The sequence below is a fragment of the Xiphophorus hellerii genome, chromosome 22, assembly GCF_003331165.1.
Source record: "Xiphophorus hellerii strain 12219 chromosome 22, Xiphophorus_hellerii-4.1, whole genome shotgun sequence".
NCBI lineage: Eukaryota > Metazoa > Chordata > Actinopteri > Cyprinodontiformes > Poeciliidae > Xiphophorus > Xiphophorus hellerii.
Genome location: NC_045693.1, coordinates 27,830,278 through 27,850,037, shown reverse-complemented (window position 1 = coordinate 27,850,037; position 19,760 = coordinate 27,830,278). Strand labels below are relative to the sequence as shown.

Sequence of the window (19,760 nt, the reverse complement as noted above, 5' to 3'; positions counted from 1 at the left end):
TTCCTTTACAATCTTATCTATTTTGTAAAGTGCACCAGTCCCTCGTCCACCAAAACAACATGCAGCATGATGGCGCCACCCTCGCACTTGACAACTGAAGTTGGCGTTCTGAGGCTATGTTCTTTTTGTTCCTTGTTTATTCCTTTCTCTTTCTTCTTCAAATACAACAAAAGCTGCTTCCATAACAAATGTGCACAAAACCTTGTAGATATTCTGCTAATGCCGGAAAAACACTTTTTTGTAATTGCGGTGTTTACATTAAATAAGAAATGCCATTAAAATTACACATGAATAAGTTTGTTCAAGTGATAAGTCATTAACAATCATGGCAGTGATGGATGTAAACAGATATATTTATATTTCAGCCACAGCACTAGCTATCTATCAGCTATCAGAGACTCTGGCATCTTATTAAGAAGTTGGAGCGACAAGCTCCTAATGCTAGGAAACTGCTACGTACATATGTTGTGTTTAAAGAAATTTGTAGGAGACGATTTTACAGAAAAGCTGTGGAATCCACATTTTCAAATGATAAACTCAGCTTTTGATGAACTGTGCAACAGTGTGAGCCTGTGGTGAAGCCAGCTGCTGCTGCTGTACATGAACTGGTGTGACTCATGTCATGTGAAAAAAATGTGTATCCATTGGTCAAACACTTTGCAAAGTACACAATTTCAATACGGCTGAAAAACCAACTTATTGTAGCACAAAACTTTTAACAAAAAACAGTTGTTGTTGTTTTTATTGGCATGTTTCCATTTAGCACATTTATGTTTCTAATTACAATTTGTGCAAATTGAGGTGCATGGAAACCCAGATAATGGTCACTTTGGTCAAACACTTCCAGTTTCATTTCATCAGACAACAAAAGCATTCAAAAATTAATATAATAGCCCCGAAGACTATAATCTGGATATTGCCTGATTAAAAACACCCACAGGCGGCCTTTCATTCTACTGAAATGAATGAAAAGCATTTCATTCATTTCAGGGGTGAAAGCAATCTTTATGGTAAACTCCTGACTTTGAAGAAAGTTATTTAAATAATCTCATTATTCTGACACTTAGCTAACAGAAATAATAGGCCTGTCACGATAACAAATTTTGCTGAACGATTAATTGTCTCAAAAAATTATTGCGATAAACGATAATATTGTTTGAAGACCTTTTAACACTGATGTAATGGAAATGACGTAATAATGCATGCGATTTCCTGCCAAAGATAGATACACTTTATTTTCAAAAGAACACTTAACACTGGAACTGATAAACAAAATAAACAAAGCAACCAAAAGCAAAAATAAAATGGATTCTTAGCCTCCATTAACAAAAAATGCACTTGAAAAAAAACTAAACAACATAAAGCCAAAGTGGAAATAAATACTGCATTCAACCAAAAGAGTAAATATTATGAAGTCTGTATATTATGCTGCCCTTCAGTAATCATTAGATTTAAATAGAGAAAATGGGCACATTCGACTACCTGATGCAATAATTCACACTACATGATTTTTTGCTCCTATTTTTCCCCTTACGACAATCTTAGAAAGTTAGCCTTTCTAAGATTGTGGTGTGTTACGGTAGATCGTCGTTGCCGCTCCGATCTAAATCAGGATTTTTCCCCGACTGGGAGCGTTAACACAGCCTGTTGAATGTGACAGGTAGCCAATCAGAAAGCGCGGATTCTCCTCCTCGCTTTCTGAAGGGAAATTACAGAGGGGAATCCCAAACAGCTGACACAGCGCAACCCGAAGTCGCTGTTGCGACATTAAACAACATTAATGTTTATTCAACATGCAAAGAATATAGAAATGACAATGGGAGGAGTTGGAGCGAAATTGCTACCGCAGTTGATAAACCCGGTAACTTTTCAGCTGTTCTTCGCTAACGTGACGTAAATAGGTTATAATGATTTTCATTCAGTCATGACTTTACGCTGACACTAGCCACATGCATTGCAGGTAGATTGTAATAAAGCATTGATTAATGCCTGATTTTAAAATTAGTTCACTGGACTTGTAGCCATTATTTTGTGCCCATTGTTGGACACCACACGGCAGGAACGAACCCGATGGAACCGTTACCGTTATCGCACACGACAGGAAGCCCAGCGCATCCTGTCGTGTGCGCTGGGCTTTACACTAAGGAAATGAGGAAGGGGGGAGTCAGTGGAGAGCACCGGAGTTTAGCCTTTTTTCGTTCAGTGTCATCAACAGAAAGAGAAAAAGGTCAGAAGAGACGATAACGCTGATAATTAAAATGACGTCGGTAGTTTTAATTTATCGTACGATTAATTGATTTATCGTTTATGCGACAGGCCTAAGAAATAATCTTCAAAATCCTAACTGGTCTAAAACAGGAAATGTTAATTCCAACCTACTGATGATATACTGTATGTTCTCTTTTTATACAATGTATGTACATGTATATATCTCATTCCGAGCGTGATCCACAGTGTAATCCACCATAACATCTGTGTTCTGACTATGCGGGACAGATGCAGTCAAACAGGCAGCGGGCTCTGGCATCATGTTTCCAATTGTGACTGCAGTCACAGTTCACACCAGGTGTGGATGTGTTTCTATCTGTAAAACTAACACAGCCTGGCACAACCGTTTTGCGTGAAAAATATGTTTTTCAGAAACGCTCCTGTAACGTAGTGAAAATGAGATGAGAGATCAGTCAAACACAATGAGCCGGGAGGTGCTTGAAACATTTACGGGTTTCTGTCCGGGGTCTAAAGTCTGTGATCTGAGGGGCCAAACAGACATCCACCTGGTTGTCGGCTCTAAAGGTCGGTTTGGTTTTGTAAGTGTGCAGGACAAAGTGAATGATCCAGTCAAAGAGAAAGGACACTAATGCCCTGCACACACACACACATACACCCCCCCCCACCCGACACACTTCATCCAGATTTGACAAGGTTAGTTAATCATCTGTCACAGGGACAGAGAAGAGACAGACTCCCCTCTCCTCTGTCTTTCGTCTATCTCTCCCACTCCATTCCTCCCTCCATCTCTTCCGTCATGTCCTCAAACCAAGGACATCTGTCCTGTTCCACCCACATTAACCCCGCTTCTTGTCCTTCCTCTCCCGCCCCTTCCCCTCTTCTTGTCCCAGCTCCCTTCTATCCTCTATTCACAATCCGATTCCCCTTTTCCTCTCCTCTGTGGCAGGGAGAGAGCTTTCTCTCCATCATTCAGCGCTCTAATCGGCCACACGTCATTTACTCCAGGCCGTTTAGCTCAAGGTAAATCTAAAGAATGGAGACAGAAAAAAGGATGAATTGCTTGGTGGAAAGGGGAACCGAGGGTGGGAGATGGAGTCAGTGTAAACCGAGGCAGGAAATGATTGTGTTGCAGACGGGGGTAGAAGATGGAGATGCGAGGACGTGAAAGTAGATGGAGTTCAGTAGCGATATACTGACCAACTTGAGTTTGCGTGTATTCAACACTACTAATGTCAAAAGGTAAAGAATCCAACTAGAGTTTGAACTCAACTTGAATTTGAATCAAGAAAAGTTAGTTTCTGACTTGGGCCACACGGGGGTTCTCCCTGTGCATCTAAATGCTATACAACCCTGCATTATTGTTCGGAGGCTACAGACTGGATTGCTCTTTGTTAGCCACATGGAGAGGACAACAATACCATGATTGTGTGATGGACTTCTCAAAACGTCTGTGTGAACAACACTATTGCAAACAGAACAGTGAGAAGCTTCCCTAATAATAAACGTCCTTCTCTTACTTAAAACCGTAAAAAACTGAAAGAATATAGTTAATAGGTAAACAAAAAAATCATTGTTGCATCTTTTGTTTTAAAATTAATAGAAAAAAGAGAACATTGCAAAAACACAAAATCTGATAAAGTAGTTTTTGTCCAGTTTCTAGTCCAAATAATACAAAACTAACTCAAAAATAACTTTTCAGCAGGAAATATGAGCTTGTTTTAACTCAATAACTCCTAAATATTGATGAAAAAGGTACTTGTTCCATTGGCAGATTATTTCACTTAAAACAAGATATTTTCCCCATGTTTCTAGTGAAACAATTAACCAATGAACTAATATGTTTTCATCAATATTAAGAAATGACTTAAAACAAGCTTCTATATCTTAATGAGAAGCTGCTTCTAAGTTAGTTTTCTGTTTTTTCAAGTGTATTAAGATATTTGCACTAGAAACTGGACCAAAAATACTTGGGAAGATTTTGTGTTTTTGCAATGAAGAAAATAATATATAAGTAAGCAAAAACAAAATATAGAATGATAAAATTAAAAAGGAAATGCAAAAAAAGGACAAAAGAGCAGAATGAAGTATTGATCACAACAGAGACATAATTCTATACATAAAGGCAACAAAAGATTGAATAGACAAAGAAATGAGGTCAAAGTAGCAGGGAAAGCCACTGGCTGTTCAGCCCGGAGGGGAAGGGTAGGGGCTGACATGCATCCATCAGCGCAACACTAACTGTGAAAATTCACCAGGGTCAGAGACACCAGTCAAGTCAGGAAATAAGAAAATGATTAAGAGCAATTTAATGTCATGCTGCCACCAGGCCAAAACGAACATCAGTCACAGGGAAACTAATGTGACTGCACCTCTGTCTCACTTCACTAGCACTCGCTCACTCACCCCTTCATTCATTCCTTTCTCTCTGGTCGTTGCTGATTCATCCCCCACCGAGATAAAACCATCCAAACAGTGGCCCATAACCCAAATGACCACACAAATTTTCCCCCACAGTGTGTAACTGTTTCCATACGACACTAAAACATGCAGGACGGTCTGAACTTCTGCATCTCTTCTAAGCTGCAACACACTCTCTCCACTCCTGCTTCAAACTACATGCAGTTTCTTGTTCTAAAAAAACAAATATTAGCATCCTAAAGCTTTTAAACACTGCCCCCATCAGGGTGTAGGCAACCATTACAACTTTGTCTTAAAAGAATGAACACTTCAAGACATAAAAGCTGTAAAGAGAGAAAGAAAAGGCTTTAAAGAGTTTTAGAGGAGTAATATTACCGTTACACTTCCCTCCATTGGTGGGGTCTCCATAGTAACCAGGGATGCAGGTCTGACAGTGAGTCCCTGCTGTCAGGTTCCCACAGTGCTCACACACACTGCTGTTCACACACCTGCTGTGGCCGTTACATTGACACGCTGGAAGGAAGCAAAATGCAGCATTGGTGGATTCAATAGGTGCAACATGACGGAAATGAAAATGCTTTCATTGCATTTTTAGTTTCAATTGTGGCTAAAACTGTTTGCGACTTTAACTTTGGTTCACATTACACTTTTACACATTGAATAGCCAGTTTTTAAGTTTGTGGTTGTAACAATGTCAAAACATTGATGTAATCACACCTGTTGAACAAGAAGAATTTGGTGCAAATGTCCACTCACCAGGACACTCGATAAAGGCCCAATTGTAGCCTCTGTCCGAAGAGCAGAGGCTCTGATCTACCACCATGTCCCTGTCCCGCAGTCTGGATCCAGACCTGGTGCTTGAAGGCTTCAGGGGCCCGCGATAGGAACCTTCCATGCACACGCCTCTGCCGGTGTTGCTGGGGTCGCCACACCAGCCGCACTCGACTCTCTCCAGGCACTCGGTGCAGGTCCTGTGACCCAAACAGTTCTGAGCTGGTGGGTGTGGACAGACAGAGGAAAAAGATTAAAAATCAGCTTAGAAAAGATGCAATAATGAAAATTCTACAAGTTGTTGTATAACAGAGAGCAGCCAGTCTAACAGTAGGGGTTCCAGATGAATGGAATCAGATTTCATGCTTGAATGTTTGAGAAGCTGCAATGACTAGACGGAATGCAATATCTCCAGAGATTATTTTAAAGGGAACCAAATAACACATCCCAAAATACAATAAAATAAACATAAAACAAGCATAAGAAAGATTACAGTAAAGAGAGTTGACTTATTAGACTCATAATCTTTTAGTCCAATGTAATCCAACTATGATCTGGACCAAAAAAGCAAACTAAAAACCTAGATCTGCGAATGTCAAGCGGACGGGAGACTGCTCCAAAAGAAGAACGTGGACTATAACGAAGGGCATTCTGAGTAAATACAACCTATAACAACGTGTGAGTCTAGCCGCTAGAGCCATTTCTCCAGCTAGCGCTAGTGTCTAGCGCTAGCTGGAGAAATGGCTCATGATCTTTTACAGAAAAACAAAAGAAAAATTCTACAACCGCTAAAATCTGATGCTACTCTATGTTTGTTTACAATTTGTGAAGAAGGAAGTTGAGCTCAGTGTCTTCTTCAAAGGTTTTTGTGTCGTTTCCTTCCGTGGTTCTTGGTGCAGCCCCCCCACAGGTGAGGAGGGGAACAGTTTCTCAAAGGGTTTTGAGAAGGGTTTTCACTGGTTGGTTTCAGTGAAGTGTGAATAGAACCACGGCAGCTGAAAATGGAACAAATGTTTCAATTTTGGTTCCTAATAGAACTGATTTTATCACACAATCAGGTGGGAAAACACCCTAAGATTACCGTATTTTCCGGACAATAGAGCGCACCTTACAATAAGCCGCACCTACAAAGTTTTTTTTTTTTAAAACTGGAAATGTACAAATATAAGATGCACCGGGGTATAAGTCGCTGATATGTCCGCTCTCGGTTTTAAATCTGCTATTAAGGACACAGCAATCCGTCTCCAACACCGAACCAAGGATTTGTTCACATCGAGCTTACGTGCTTATTGTGCAGCGGCTCTATTTCCCTCCTGTACTGCCAGATCAATAACCCTCAACTTAAAAGCAGCATCACATGAACTTCTTTGTGTGGTTTCCATGATGAGGGAGTATGAGTTTGAAGAAATTTCTCCGTTGTACCTGCTGCTAGTATGTGCTTGTTCTAAATGAAAATTAGCGCTTTCTTCTTTGATTTCCAATTTTGACTTCCAATGATTCACTTCCTGCTAAAGAGCTCCCTGGTTGAAGAAAAATCCACAGAAAAGCCGCACTGAGTTACAAGCTGCATGGTTCAAAGCGTGGGAAAAAAGTAGCGGCTTATAGTCCAAAAAATACGGTACATCAGTTAACACTCGTTTCAGCAAAGAACAGGAATATCACAGAATTCCCACAACATTACCAAAATTGGACAATAACAGTTTGTCTGGTTAGTCCTGTTTTCGGCTGCAATATTAAGGTGGTTGAAACTTGGAACAGAAAACATGGAAAGATAGATTCTTCCTGCCTTGTGTTAATGATCCAGACTGTAGGTGGAGGTGTTATAATGATATGGGGATAGATTCTCAGCACGTATGGTGTTCCTTAAAACCAACTAAATGTTGTTCTAACTCCATGGACTTTCAGGATATTACTGCTGATGATGTTTATTCATTTATGACTAGAAGCGCAATCAAAGTGTAATCCTGTTAAGATTCATTCTGACTGTATTCCCAGATTTTTGCTTTACATGAGCTAATTTTCATAGATTAGGTTCGGCTGTAATCACAATATTAGACTAGCAATGAAGAGTCACCTCCCCAATTAAAGTTTTGCACATTTCTTTAATTCTGAGCATTTATTGAGAAATGGACTTTCCATTTCACCACCTTCCAGCATTTGGAGAGGCATTTGTATTCATGAAGTGGATGTGACATTCAAAAAGCACTTCAGAGGTGAAAATTAAAAAATGACACGTTGTTTTATGGTATGGCATTCAAAGCTACTCTACAAAAACAACAAAAAAATCTCCATATTGAGATACTGGCATAGGTAGGAAAACAGGCAAAAGGTGACACGCATAAGAAATCAACTGTGTGTTTTATGCGTGTGTTTTCTGGAAATATGCCACTCCAAACTTAACTTTACAGCTTGTTTTTTTTTTTTGTCAGCTTTGCTTCGCTCTCACTCGGAGATTCGACTCGTTTCCTGTTGTGAGAAGTTTTCCTCCACAAAGACAGGCTGCGCAGCGTACACATTCATATAAACACAAAGGGGAAGGTGAGACTTTGTAGGGTTGTTGGCGTGAACACGACAATAGACAGAACTTATCAAGAGGTTGTCTCTCGCAGGCCAGAGAGATTATTCAAATGCGGCAGCGGGTAAAATTTGCATTTTCACGAGAAGTCTGTTTCCTCTTTCAGTGAGAACCATTTCCAAAAGCCCACAGATGTTCCGGCTTCACAAGCATCTCGTTCCGTGTGTCCCAGCTCGGAATGTGGACCCCGTCCTCTGTTTGTGCGTTTGCTGCGGTTGCATTATTCAACACACAACACTGATTCATTTCTTCTTTCCCTGCCTGAATAACCAAACTTGTGCTTGGTTGTTCCATCTATATTTCTCATCTACATTTTTATTTTTCCTTCACTTCCCCAACTAACTAAGCCATCATCCACTGCTTCTTTTTCAGTATCATATCCCCTTTAGGCATAAATGGAATAACAGAGGAAGAAATCAAGCCTTTGATTCTCTCTCCTACTGTGCTCTTCCCTCTAAATTTAACTTTCGCTTATTTCCATCCCCTCTCTGACAGCTCTCACTGAATTTTGCACCTCTGTCAATACTTCAAAGACAATGACGGAAGTTTCAATAGGATAAAACTAATCCGCACAAAGCCAAGTCTTTCTTTGCCACGAAGGTAAATATTTACTTTGCCTAATGTGACTTGGCTGTTCATGAAATAAATTTGTTTTAACGCAAAAGTGGTATTACTTTCATTTTTGAGTTAGTAATTAAACAAAATTAAGACAAAGATGAAAGGTCTTTGTTAAACCCAGGCAGTACAACACTGACTGGGTATTAAAAATATGAAAATAGCCAATGATATAATTGACATAACTTTTTTCTATTTGAGCACCTGTGCCCCAAAATGCCTGTGCATGCCACTGTTGATTTAGTTGGGCATTCATTCTGATGAACTGGAATCTCCTTAGACATGATTTGACAAAGACAAAAGACTTCACTGTCAGTAGATCATTTCAAAACTAAAGGAATAATTAGGTTTTTTTTTAAATCATCTCAAGTAGAATAACTGTCAGAAAGCTGAACGAACACACAATAACCCCCCCCCCCCCGCCCCATGTTGGCTTGAATCACTCAAAACTCATACTGATCTAAAGTTAGTCTCACCACAGCCGCAGTCACCTTTAAAGAGCTGTTTGCTAAGCCTCACTGCACTCAGTTCCTCAATTGCTCTTTTGACAATTAATGTCTATAATATAAAAAAGTAATATTTCACATAGTAAAATCAAATTAAGGATTTTATTGCTTTCATTTCAGAGACCGGCTCCAAACCAGAGCCTGATAGAAACATGTCTAACTTGCATTTTCTTTTCTTTTTTTTAGAAATTTTAAAAGCTTGCTCAAAATTGGCATAATAACTGAAAAGAAATAGAAAGTGATGGACAAACACAGGATAGGCTGAAAAATTGCAGTGTAGAAAATAACCAACAGCTCCAAAGGAGGGTTGTACTTCTGCAGTTGCAACAGGAAGTACAGTCTCTACTGGACCTTCTTGCTAACAGTGTCTGTATGTGAGGACAACCTTAGGTCTGAAAATAGGGATTGTCCAAGGACCTGGAAATGATCCACAGTGAACTGTGTTGTTAAGGATGGAGAGGGGAAGGAATGTGTGGGATGTGTCCCAGAAGTCCACAGTCATTTCCAGTCTTTTCCAGCAGGTAAAGCTCCTGGTGGTTCTGAGCACACCAGTGGACTATCCGATCAACCTCCTGTTGGTCCTGGATCAGACCATTAGCTGCATTTGCAAATATGCACAAAGCTTTGTCAATATTCTTCTAATGTTGAAAAAATACAATTCCCATTAAATAAGAAATGCAATTAAAATCACACATGACCAAGTTTGGTCATGCAATAAGTCTCTAAAAAACATTCTGCACCACGATCCTTTGAAATGTCAAATTGCACAATTATATGGTCAATGGAAACACATTTGTTCAGGAGTTTTAAAGATGGGCTGACTGAGGTGTTGTCACTTGCGTACCGATAGAACAGGAATGGGAAGATGACAAGGTGCAGATAAGGTCTACGTCACTCAGTAAGATCACGCTCGGTGTCCTTACTGAGTGTGATTGGTTAGCCTCACACTCAGACCATAGGGGGATGATGTTGCTCTTGAAAGCAGTATTTGTCTTCTCTCTTGGGTGGTTTTCTCAGGATGTTCTCAGGAGAGAGAGTGAGAGAAAAAAAGAGAGAGAGAGAGAGAACGTGCTGCAGTGCAGATCCCCAGGCTCAGAAGAAAAGGCAAGGCAAACACCATGTCTGGCTGGGTTGACAGTTGAGCATGGAGGCTCACAGATATGTAAAGTGCCAACTTCAGAGACACTTGCCGTCAAAAACTGCTGGAGCAAATGGATGATACCAGATGAATTCAAATATATACTTTCCAGGGATGCCAAAGTGAGACCTGACATTATCAGTTCACTATTACGTTTTGATAGTGAACCCAATACAACACCCAACATCTCTGAAATGCTTATCCGGCTAGATCTCAAGTTATTTCTCAGCCAAGTCCAAGTAACTGTTTAATTGTACCGTTTACTTCGTAGTGACACTTTTTGCTTTAAGGGTGGGTTAACTTTTAATATGAGCTAAGTTGAGGTTTTCTCTGAGGGAAAAGAAAACATTGAGAGAATTTTCAACATAGTTTTATTATGTTCTGCAAAGCTAAAGCAAAACATATTAACGCTTAAGCCACTCATGTTCAGGTCTGAGTTGATAAAGTGATGATTGATCATGCTGACTGATCTATCTGGATGCAGCCTGAATGAGTCATCCTCCCTCAGATTAACTGCCACATCCCTGGAAGCTCAAACCCAAAAGGCATCTGTCTTCAACACAACAATATTAATAACACTAGAACTGACAAGTCTTTTTTTGAATACTATTACATCCCAGCTGAAAACACAATCATTTTTATGTCTTCCACCTGTCACTGACTGATAAGAAAATATTACAAGGTGGTTGCTTTTTTGATATAATTTATTGATACATCTGTTAGAGATGTTTTGTTGTTTTTAGGACAAACCCCACTTTTAACCAACTGACACTGAGTTTAGTCTTTTGCACAGTAAAACAACAGACAAAAGAAGGCAATGGATCAAACAGATCAATGCTTTTGCCAGTTGGTAGATTTTTTTACTCTTTCTTGTTAAACTATAAATGTCAACATATGGTATTTGTCCATAACTATTAGTTGTGTACTCTACATAACAGATGAAGCAATGGCATTAAGAATGCCATTTAAAAATGAAAGCTATAAAAAGTCCAGAAGGCAGTTTGACACAGTCCATGGAGAGACAAAGAAGAAGATACTCAAGATGGATTCATCCAAAATCTACCTATTCGGTGACAATAGTGGGATGGAAAACTAACACTGCACATCATCTTGAACACAACACCCCCTTAACGAAATATAGAGGTGATGGTCAGAGTTGATAGTCGGATGGAAGGAGCTAAATACAGAACAATCCTGGAGGAAAACCTGTTGGACGCAGTAGAAGACATCCAGACTGGGAAAGCAGGAGAACTAATGAAAACATACAACTGGAGCTACAATAGAATGACTGAGATTGAAGAATGTTCAAGTATTAGAATTGCCTGGTTAAAATCTACATCCAATTTAGAATCTGTGGCAAGAATGGAAATTAAATTTTCACATTTGCTTTCCACTTACTCTAACTGGGCTTGAGTTATTTTCTAAACAGGAAAGAAATCTCAGTTTCAAGGTGGGCAAAGCTGTTAAGAATATAATCAAAAAGACCTGCAGCTGTAGTATCAGTGGGATGTGAATTTACATTGTGCTAACTCTAATCTCTTCTAGTACAAGTGCATGCTACACCTTTTGGGGTTTACAAACTGTTGTATTATTTCACTTTCACGCAACGAGGCAGTACTTTGCATTGGTCTCTCACATAACATTCCAATAAAAAACACTGTAGTTTGTGGTCATGAAGAGATAAAAAGTGGTATGAACTGAGATTGTTATAGTTAAACTTCATGTGATACTGAAAACCTTTAAAAAAATGTATTTGGATATAAACTACTGAAAAAAATTACAGCACAATTTAACCTTAGAGTCAGGCAAATGCTGAAGAAAACTATGACTGACCCAGCATCCAATGAAATGTTGAGCTGCAGCAAACCCACTAAAGTCTGTAATCATCCTGCGGTTTTAATTCACCGCTAACATGCTTTATTCCAAACAGATTTTCATGACATTTTGCTTGATTTACATACAGAATAAATCAGTGCTTCTCCTATTGTTGCTAGGCCTGTCACAATAACAGATTTTGCTGAGCAATTCATTGTCTCAAAAATTATTGCGATAAATGATAATATTGTTTGAAGACCATTTTAAACTGATGTAATGGTAATGACATAATAATGCAAGTACATCCTGCCAAAAATAAATAAACTTTATTTTCAAAAGAACACTTAACACTGAAACTGGTAAACAAAATAAAAAAACAAAAACAAAAATAAAATGGACTCTAAAAAAATGCACTTGAATAAAAACTAAACACAACATAAAACCAAAGTGGAAATAAAAACTACGTTCAACCAAAAGAGTACAGATTATGATATCTGTATACTGTATTGCCCTTCAGTAATCATTAGATTTAGACAGAGAAGATGGGCATATCAGACTACCAGATGCAATAGTTCACTCCTCCCTTACGCTAAGGAAATGAGGAAGTGAGGGGTCAGTGGAGAGCACCAGAGTTGAGCCCTTTTTCATCCAGTGTCATCAATAGAAAGAGAAAAAGGCATGAAGAAATGACAAAGCTGAAAAATTAAAATGAGGTTGATCATTTTCATTTATCGTGGGATTACGGAGACGTACTTACAACGTTTAGAAAGAATAGTTAAATTTTGGGGAAATAAATAGGATGCCCATGTTACCTTACATCAGGCAACTGCATCATTGCAGCATTTTTAGCAGCTAAGAATGAAAACGTAACTTCAGTGATCTGCACCATCAGAAGTGGGTAAAGCTATGTGAGTTCAGATTTCTCCAAAAATTGTTCAACACGTTGGCAAAATGTTTTTATTTATGCTGCTACAACCTTAGCGCTAATTTAGTATTAAACAAACATAGACATCTATATACCTAACTTAAGCATTATTTAAAGCCAAATAATTGCAAGTACAGGACCAGAGGCAGTGAGCAAAGAATGGAATTTGAAGGCCAGTGGCGTTCACACAGTTTGTACCACAAGCTAAAATGGCCAAGTTAAAAGGGTCAAGATTAAGAACTTTCTACAATAACCCTTGCTGAGTTTTGCCAAGTTTAAAGAGTGACTAAAATGCTGCTGGATATATCTATGATATTAAAATGAAAGCAAAAACATCGATGGTCAAAAAAGGAAATACTTTGGCTATTTACCAAGCCTAACATGAACATGAACTTAACATTTTCCTAACATTTTCCCATCTAAGAAGTTGTAAAATTGTTCTTAAAACTATTTTTATACAATATTGCAGAAAGTGTTCATCTGAATCAACCCAATTTTCTAAAGGGAGTGAATCGAACAAGTTTCCAAAACATTCAAACATCTGAAAATAATTTTAGTGTGCAAAGATAAGACATAGGTCTGTTGTCACCAGCCAGAGTGAAAGTATGGAACTACACTCCAATGCTGCAGCCAATCAAATATTTTTTTAAAGATAAAATTCTTAGACAAATATCAAGAATATTGTATTCAGTAGGAAATATAACAAGACATTAATATTCCATAAAACAAAAAGTTGAAGCAGAAGGTTAGAAAACAATAAGGCTGATAGACTTTAAATGAACAACGTCCTATCTGAGGTAATAAAAGGAAAATTTGTCATATTTTATGCAAAGTAGTGCACTCTGAGCAACAAAGGTAAAAAAGTAGCAGAACAAAAACCTCCTACACACCGTCTGCCACCCAGCTTCAGATGAATACGGAAAGAGAGAAGGAGTTGATGAAGTTAGCACAAAAGATGGGAAAACAATCATGGCTTCAAACTGCAGACAGGAACGCTGTCTACACTCAACTCCAGGAAAGAGAGAGAAAAAACAAAACAACAAAAGACAAGATATGACTTTGAAGATGTCTTTAAATTCAGAAACCAGAACATTTTACAGAGAAGTGCCTGTTTGTCTTACGAATGAAAAATCATAAGATGTTTTGCTTCGAAATACTTTGACAAAAATATACTGAACGACAAAAAAAAGAGTGCAGGTTTTTTCTTACTTATCTGTCTTGTTGTATTATGAAAATAATAAAAACTAGGTACATTAAGAAAATAAAATCCTATTTTAAAGTTTATTAAAACAAAACAAAAAAGTGAGTTATATGAGGGGAGCCCCTGAACTTAAAGTGAACTGCTACAAAATATGAAGTCGAGGCAGAGAATAGCTCAGATTGTGTCACCTCTGTCACAGTAAACATTCATTTTCTGCCCTGTAGTTACATGAGTTGTGGTTCTGCCTCCAGGCTGGAATGTGTGTTAATCTGTGTGTGTGACTCTTATTAATAAGGATCACTATTGCCTATAATCATTATTCACATACTGCATTAAAGCTAAAACCCAGGGATAGAAACTGATAAAAAACATTGCAAACACTCATGCTAAAGTAAAAATGTCATACACAAGCCTTAATCAATGAATCACATGACAAATTAAAACACCCTTGATAACTTTCATTCTGATGATTAATCATATTTAAAGAGAAATTTTGTGTACAGAGACATCATGTTTTATTTATTGGTTTCAGTGATTTCTTTTATTTTGGATATTTAAAATATCTTCCATTTCCAGTGTTCAGTGTTCTTTACAAAATTAAACTTATTGCTCTTTAAGAGAGCAAACATACATTATTATGCTATTATCAATAAGTTATTTGAAAATGGTCTCAAAAAAGATGTTTAGCACAGTAATTATTGGGACAATGTATCATATCATCCAGCAAAATTTATTGTGAGAGGTTTAAGAACCGTTCTCATAATCATGGAGAAACATATTCAAAATGGTATGTGACGTTAGTTCAGATTTTTTTTTTTGTGGCCTTTTGCTCAGAATTATTTAGGGTATTTTGGCATACCATGTGTAACCATGGCAACAATATTTTGTGCTGCTTGTGTTTTTTGTTTTGCTTTTTTTTCAAACCAGGAGCAGCTGATTGGTTGCTTTTTTGAGCAAAGGCTCAAAGTACAACCTGCAAAAGACCGATTCAGGCATATATCACTTGATCTATGGATGCTTGCCAACTTAATCAAACTCATTATTTTTATTTTTTTAATTCTGGAGTAAATAAAAGTTCTTAAACATATTCATTTATGAAATAAAATCCACAAACCTTACCAGAACATTCCTGGGTCTGCCACTCCATACACTGGCCATACGGGAAAGAGATGACGTACGCCGAGGAGTCCACGCACCGCTGGGTGCTCCCACACCACATGCACTCCATGGCCTGGCTGGTGCAGTTGGCGCAGCTGGTCCGCAGGGCGCATGGCGTCTTGCAGGGACGAGCGTTTTGACTCTGCAGACTCCCTGAGCAGCAGGACACAAGGACAGACGTGGAAGGAGACAGAAAATCTCAATCAGTTATGAGTTTGTTTTAAGAATCACAGAAAACTGAAGCAGAAAACAGATTTTAAAGACGCGTGATGATCCAAGTGACCAATTTTCACACCCTGAAGTCATGAAGTAGACACATGAGTACGTCATTAAAATATGTCATATTTTAATCACCTCTTATTTAATCCAAAACCCATAGTTTCAGCCCTTAAATGTAGATCTTGTGATCTGAACCAGTTCTTCTACCTCCCCCACCATTTTGTCTCATTCATTCTTCCTCACCAGCAGCTGTTTCACAGATCAGGCCGTCAGTGGTGGCGGTGCAGGGATTGGCTTTAAGTCCGGCTGACTCCGTTCTCTCCAAAAAGGCGCAAAAACCTGAATCACTGGGCTCCCCTGGCAACCACTGAAGAGTGCTGTTGGTGAATGGGGACGCGTCCTCCCAGCCCCAATAGGACACGTTGATTTTCCGCAGGCCCACCCATGGAGATAACCTCTGTGGAAGAACAGCTTTATCTTATTAATCTGCAGTCTCTGTTCAAAACTATCAATATATGTAGATCCTGGTTGACTACAGAAAAAACAGCTGCTAACAGATACTAACTCATTCAAATGTGCAACAGCACATGAGATCATCTCACATAAACAGGGAACCAGTACTGTATGAACTGCCTGTTCCTTTTGTGTCACTTTCTCTAGGAATCCATTTTAAGTTTCAAGTACTGACATTTCTCATAGTCTGTCTTTATTGCTCTCTAAATTATTTCCTTCATAACAGCTATGAAAAATGGCCTCAGTTTGGTGGAGTTCTTGTGGCAAGAAAATGTGAAGCAAATTTCAAAACAAAAAGTTTAGGGCTTGAGAAAAACTCCAACAATAATAGGTAAAAACCAAATCAAACTTTAAATGTCCAAGAAGGGATGGAAACAGGAATTAACATCAACATTAGTTAAGTAAATGAACTGATTAGAGCTGAAGGTATTGAATCTAAATATGTCAGATGGTGAAAAATTGATAAACTGAGCTTAATTAAACAAAAAAAAAGATTTTTCTGTTAGTTTTGAAACAAAAGAACAAAACGAGAGCAAAAGAGGTAGAGAGGGCATGCCGTGGTGGCGGAGGGGTTAGCGCAACCCATATTCAGAGGCAACATGGCCTCGACGCGGCTGTCGCGGGTTCGACTCCCGGACCCGACGACGTTTACCGCATGTCTTCCCCCCTCTCCATCCCCATTTCCTGTCAGCTTACTTTGAAAAAAGGGACACTAGAGCCCACAAAAAAAAGACCCCTTGAGGGGCGATTAAAAAAAAAAAAAAAAAAGAGGTAGAGAAAAATAATAAAAAAAACAAAAAACACTGGAACCACTGGAAAAGCCAGGGCTGCTTCACGCCAGATTAAAACCGCCCTCCAGTCTCAATCACAGGACTCTTACGTTCATCTGAACTTTGGAAGAAAAAAAAGCTTCAGTAGGAAGATCCTATGATGACTGGTGGTATCGCTATAGCTACCACAGCTAGGCTATTTCCTTTTAATCTGGAGGATTTCAGAGTAATGATGGGAGGTTTCTGTACTACAATTAGTTGTGACATTATAAGAGAAGAATAAAGTTTTTTGTTGTTTTTCTTTTTAGCTATTGAAAGGATGCAGGTCAGGAGATTTCCTTGTACAGAGTCAAGCACACTGCTGAGCATGTCATTTGAGGTAGTAATTTTATCCTATGCATCTTTCTTGGTGAAAGAAAATCATGTGGATGGACAAAAATATCTTTCTTTGTTACAAATCATACAGAAGTATTTTCTGAGTTTGGTTAGCTTGTTGTTCATTTTAGCTTTGTGAAATCTGGGTCATGGTTTTTTACTGGACCTGGTTTTGGTTTGTGGGGCTGATACCCAAGTATGAGGTCGATGAGGTTGGTATGGCCTATTCTCCTTCAGATTATCTGACCAGGCTCCGCCACATCCACGACCTAGGTATGCCAGCAAACAATCACAATCGAAGCCCAGAAGTTTTGTGCATGCTCCCAACAGTCAGAATGATTCCATCAGGCCTAATTAGGTACACATTCATGCCTTGCTTGCTTATTCCTCAGAAAATCTCTCCAAATACCTGTTGTGGTTCCATCTTAAGACTCTTTTCAACTGGCAAGTCACACATTGACTTGTTAACGTTCGGTTGTAACCCAAGCAGTGAGCTTTTCCATTATACGCTCTGTTCCTCACTATGGTGGGCGGGACATGAGCAGCAGCAGCTGTGGTCAACTCTCCAATGATGTTTGTTCTCCATTGCTGAGCAATATTCAGAAATGGAGAACCTCAAGCTTCTGGTTCTGATGGACTCAAAAAACCCCACGTTTTATTTTATCTTACAGAAATTTATTTCTGCAAGAAATAAATTATAATGATAAAGACTCTGATCAGTTTTCTCTATATGTATAAATAAAATTATATTGTGGCACTTTTTTTTTTTTAAATATGCAAACCTTTGGATTTAGGCAATGCAGTCAAAAGATGTAAACCACTAGGCCAAGCATGAACTTTTTTTTTTAATTCAAAAGGAAAATAAAATTCACATCACAAGCTAATGTTATGTAGTTCAGGTGTTTCACAATGTCAACGCTAAACTGCAGCTCTGTCAGAAAGCTGACCAGCTGACCAGTTTTTCTCTTCTTTATTACAGTCAGTACTTCAGAGCAACTAAATCACGGTCATTCTGCAGCAAAACTTATCGCATGTGTTCCTGGCACTACTAGTGATTAAACTCTCACTGCTCCTCCATATCAGCTCCCTGATAGCAGACGGTATGCCCACGATCCACAGCTAATACTGTTGTTTGGAGTTGTCAGTGATGTAAATCACATGCCAATCAATGGATGCGGTCAGCTGTTAAACAGATGGTTTCTGTGCTGTATCTCGATCGGTGCTGTTAGTATTACCCCTGAAGTAGGTACAAAAATCTGAGAACAGCCAGGCTGAGTTGCGCTGGATCTGCTAACAGAAAATGAATCTGGCTGAGGCGGACCGGACTGAACCATTTAGAGGCAGTCTGGTGGAAAAGTGCCTTAAGCCAGACTTAACACTAATTATTAAAATAAGTTTGCAATGTCTTCATAAGAAGGCATTACAAAAGCAAAAATTGATTCCAGATGTTTAGCATGTCTGCTATTTACTTCAGCTGAATGAATTAAATTTGTGAACACTTTATTGTGAGAAAACAAGTGTGATTTGTTGATAATGGCCAGTAATGATTAGGAAATATTTTCCCACAACTGTAACTTATAATAAAACACTTGTAGTTCAGAGAAAAAAAGTGAAACTGCAGCCCTGCTGTAAGCTTGAAATCAAACGTAAACTATCTAGAGTTGAAGCAATTTTATCTTCAGTTGTTAAAGATGTTGCTGAAATCAGTAGCACTGTGTGAGGTAAAACAAGTCCCCGATCTTCTTAATTTACATCTACACAAGCATTACAGAAGGAAAGCATGTTAAACATTCCCTTCCAAGCTGCCAGATGTTTTCCACACATCTGGATTTACTGACACAAATTAACTTCATCTGTGCTTTGTGATGGGCTGAGATAAAAAAAAAGAAAAGTTGTTTAACTCCTCAGGGAAGTAAAAGACAGAAATATGAAACTGAAAAAAAGTACCTCTCCTTTCCTCAGAACTGAGAATCCAGAGGAGCTGTGTGGTACTAGCTTAAACATTTAAAGACTTTAACATGATCTATGATTCATCATATGAAGTCAGTAATGCTGAATTATGCAAGACAGAAAAATAATCCACCCAGACTGGTTTATTATTTATCGGTTCCTGCTACATGATCATTTGAAATAAGTGTTTATATAATCTCTGGACTAAACATTTCTTGGCATCTAATTATAAAACATTACAAATTTATGATGTTAGCGTAACAGCCGGTGTAGCTGTTAGCAATGAATCAAACTGGGTCTGCAATGTTTTAAAGAATAAACGCCAAGGTACACATGAGATCTGTTCACAGTAATCAAACACTTTCATTTCAACAATGAACTAAAATGATTAATAATTGTTTCTCTCACTGACTTTGTGTACACCAACCTTTTTTCCCACGCCGAAAGGTTTCAAGCTTTCAAAACTGAGACATTTAATTTCAAAAGACGTCTTTAAATATGTTATTTGAGGAAGAGTAGATCTCAAAGAAATATTTATATCTTTTCTAATATGTTTAAGAAAAGGTAAACATGAAGACGAAG

The 19,760-nt window shown here is 38.5% G+C and overlaps 1 protein-coding gene across 5 annotated transcripts in view; it reads right to left on the bottom strand.

Annotated features, from left to right (window-relative positions):
- LOC116712856 (attractin-like protein 1) overlaps window positions 1–19,760 on the bottom strand; it is a 191,756-nt gene that overhangs the window by 80,556 nt on the left and 91,440 nt on the right. For 4 of the 5 annotated variants that reach the window (XM_032552699.1, XM_032552698.1, XM_032552696.1 and 1 more), the window contains 4 exons: window positions 15,814–16,027; window positions 15,313–15,504; window positions 5,404–5,640; window positions 5,023–5,160 (listed from right to left, as the gene is read on the bottom strand). In XM_032552699.1, coding sequence (XP_032408590.1) covers window positions 5,023–5,160; window positions 5,404–5,640; window positions 15,313–15,504; window positions 15,814–16,027 — 781 coding nt within the window. Of the gene's footprint in view, window positions 1–5,022; window positions 5,161–5,403; window positions 5,641–15,312; window positions 15,505–15,813; window positions 16,028–19,760 lie in introns of those variants that run through there. The other variant, XR_004337700.1, reaches the window with a different exon arrangement.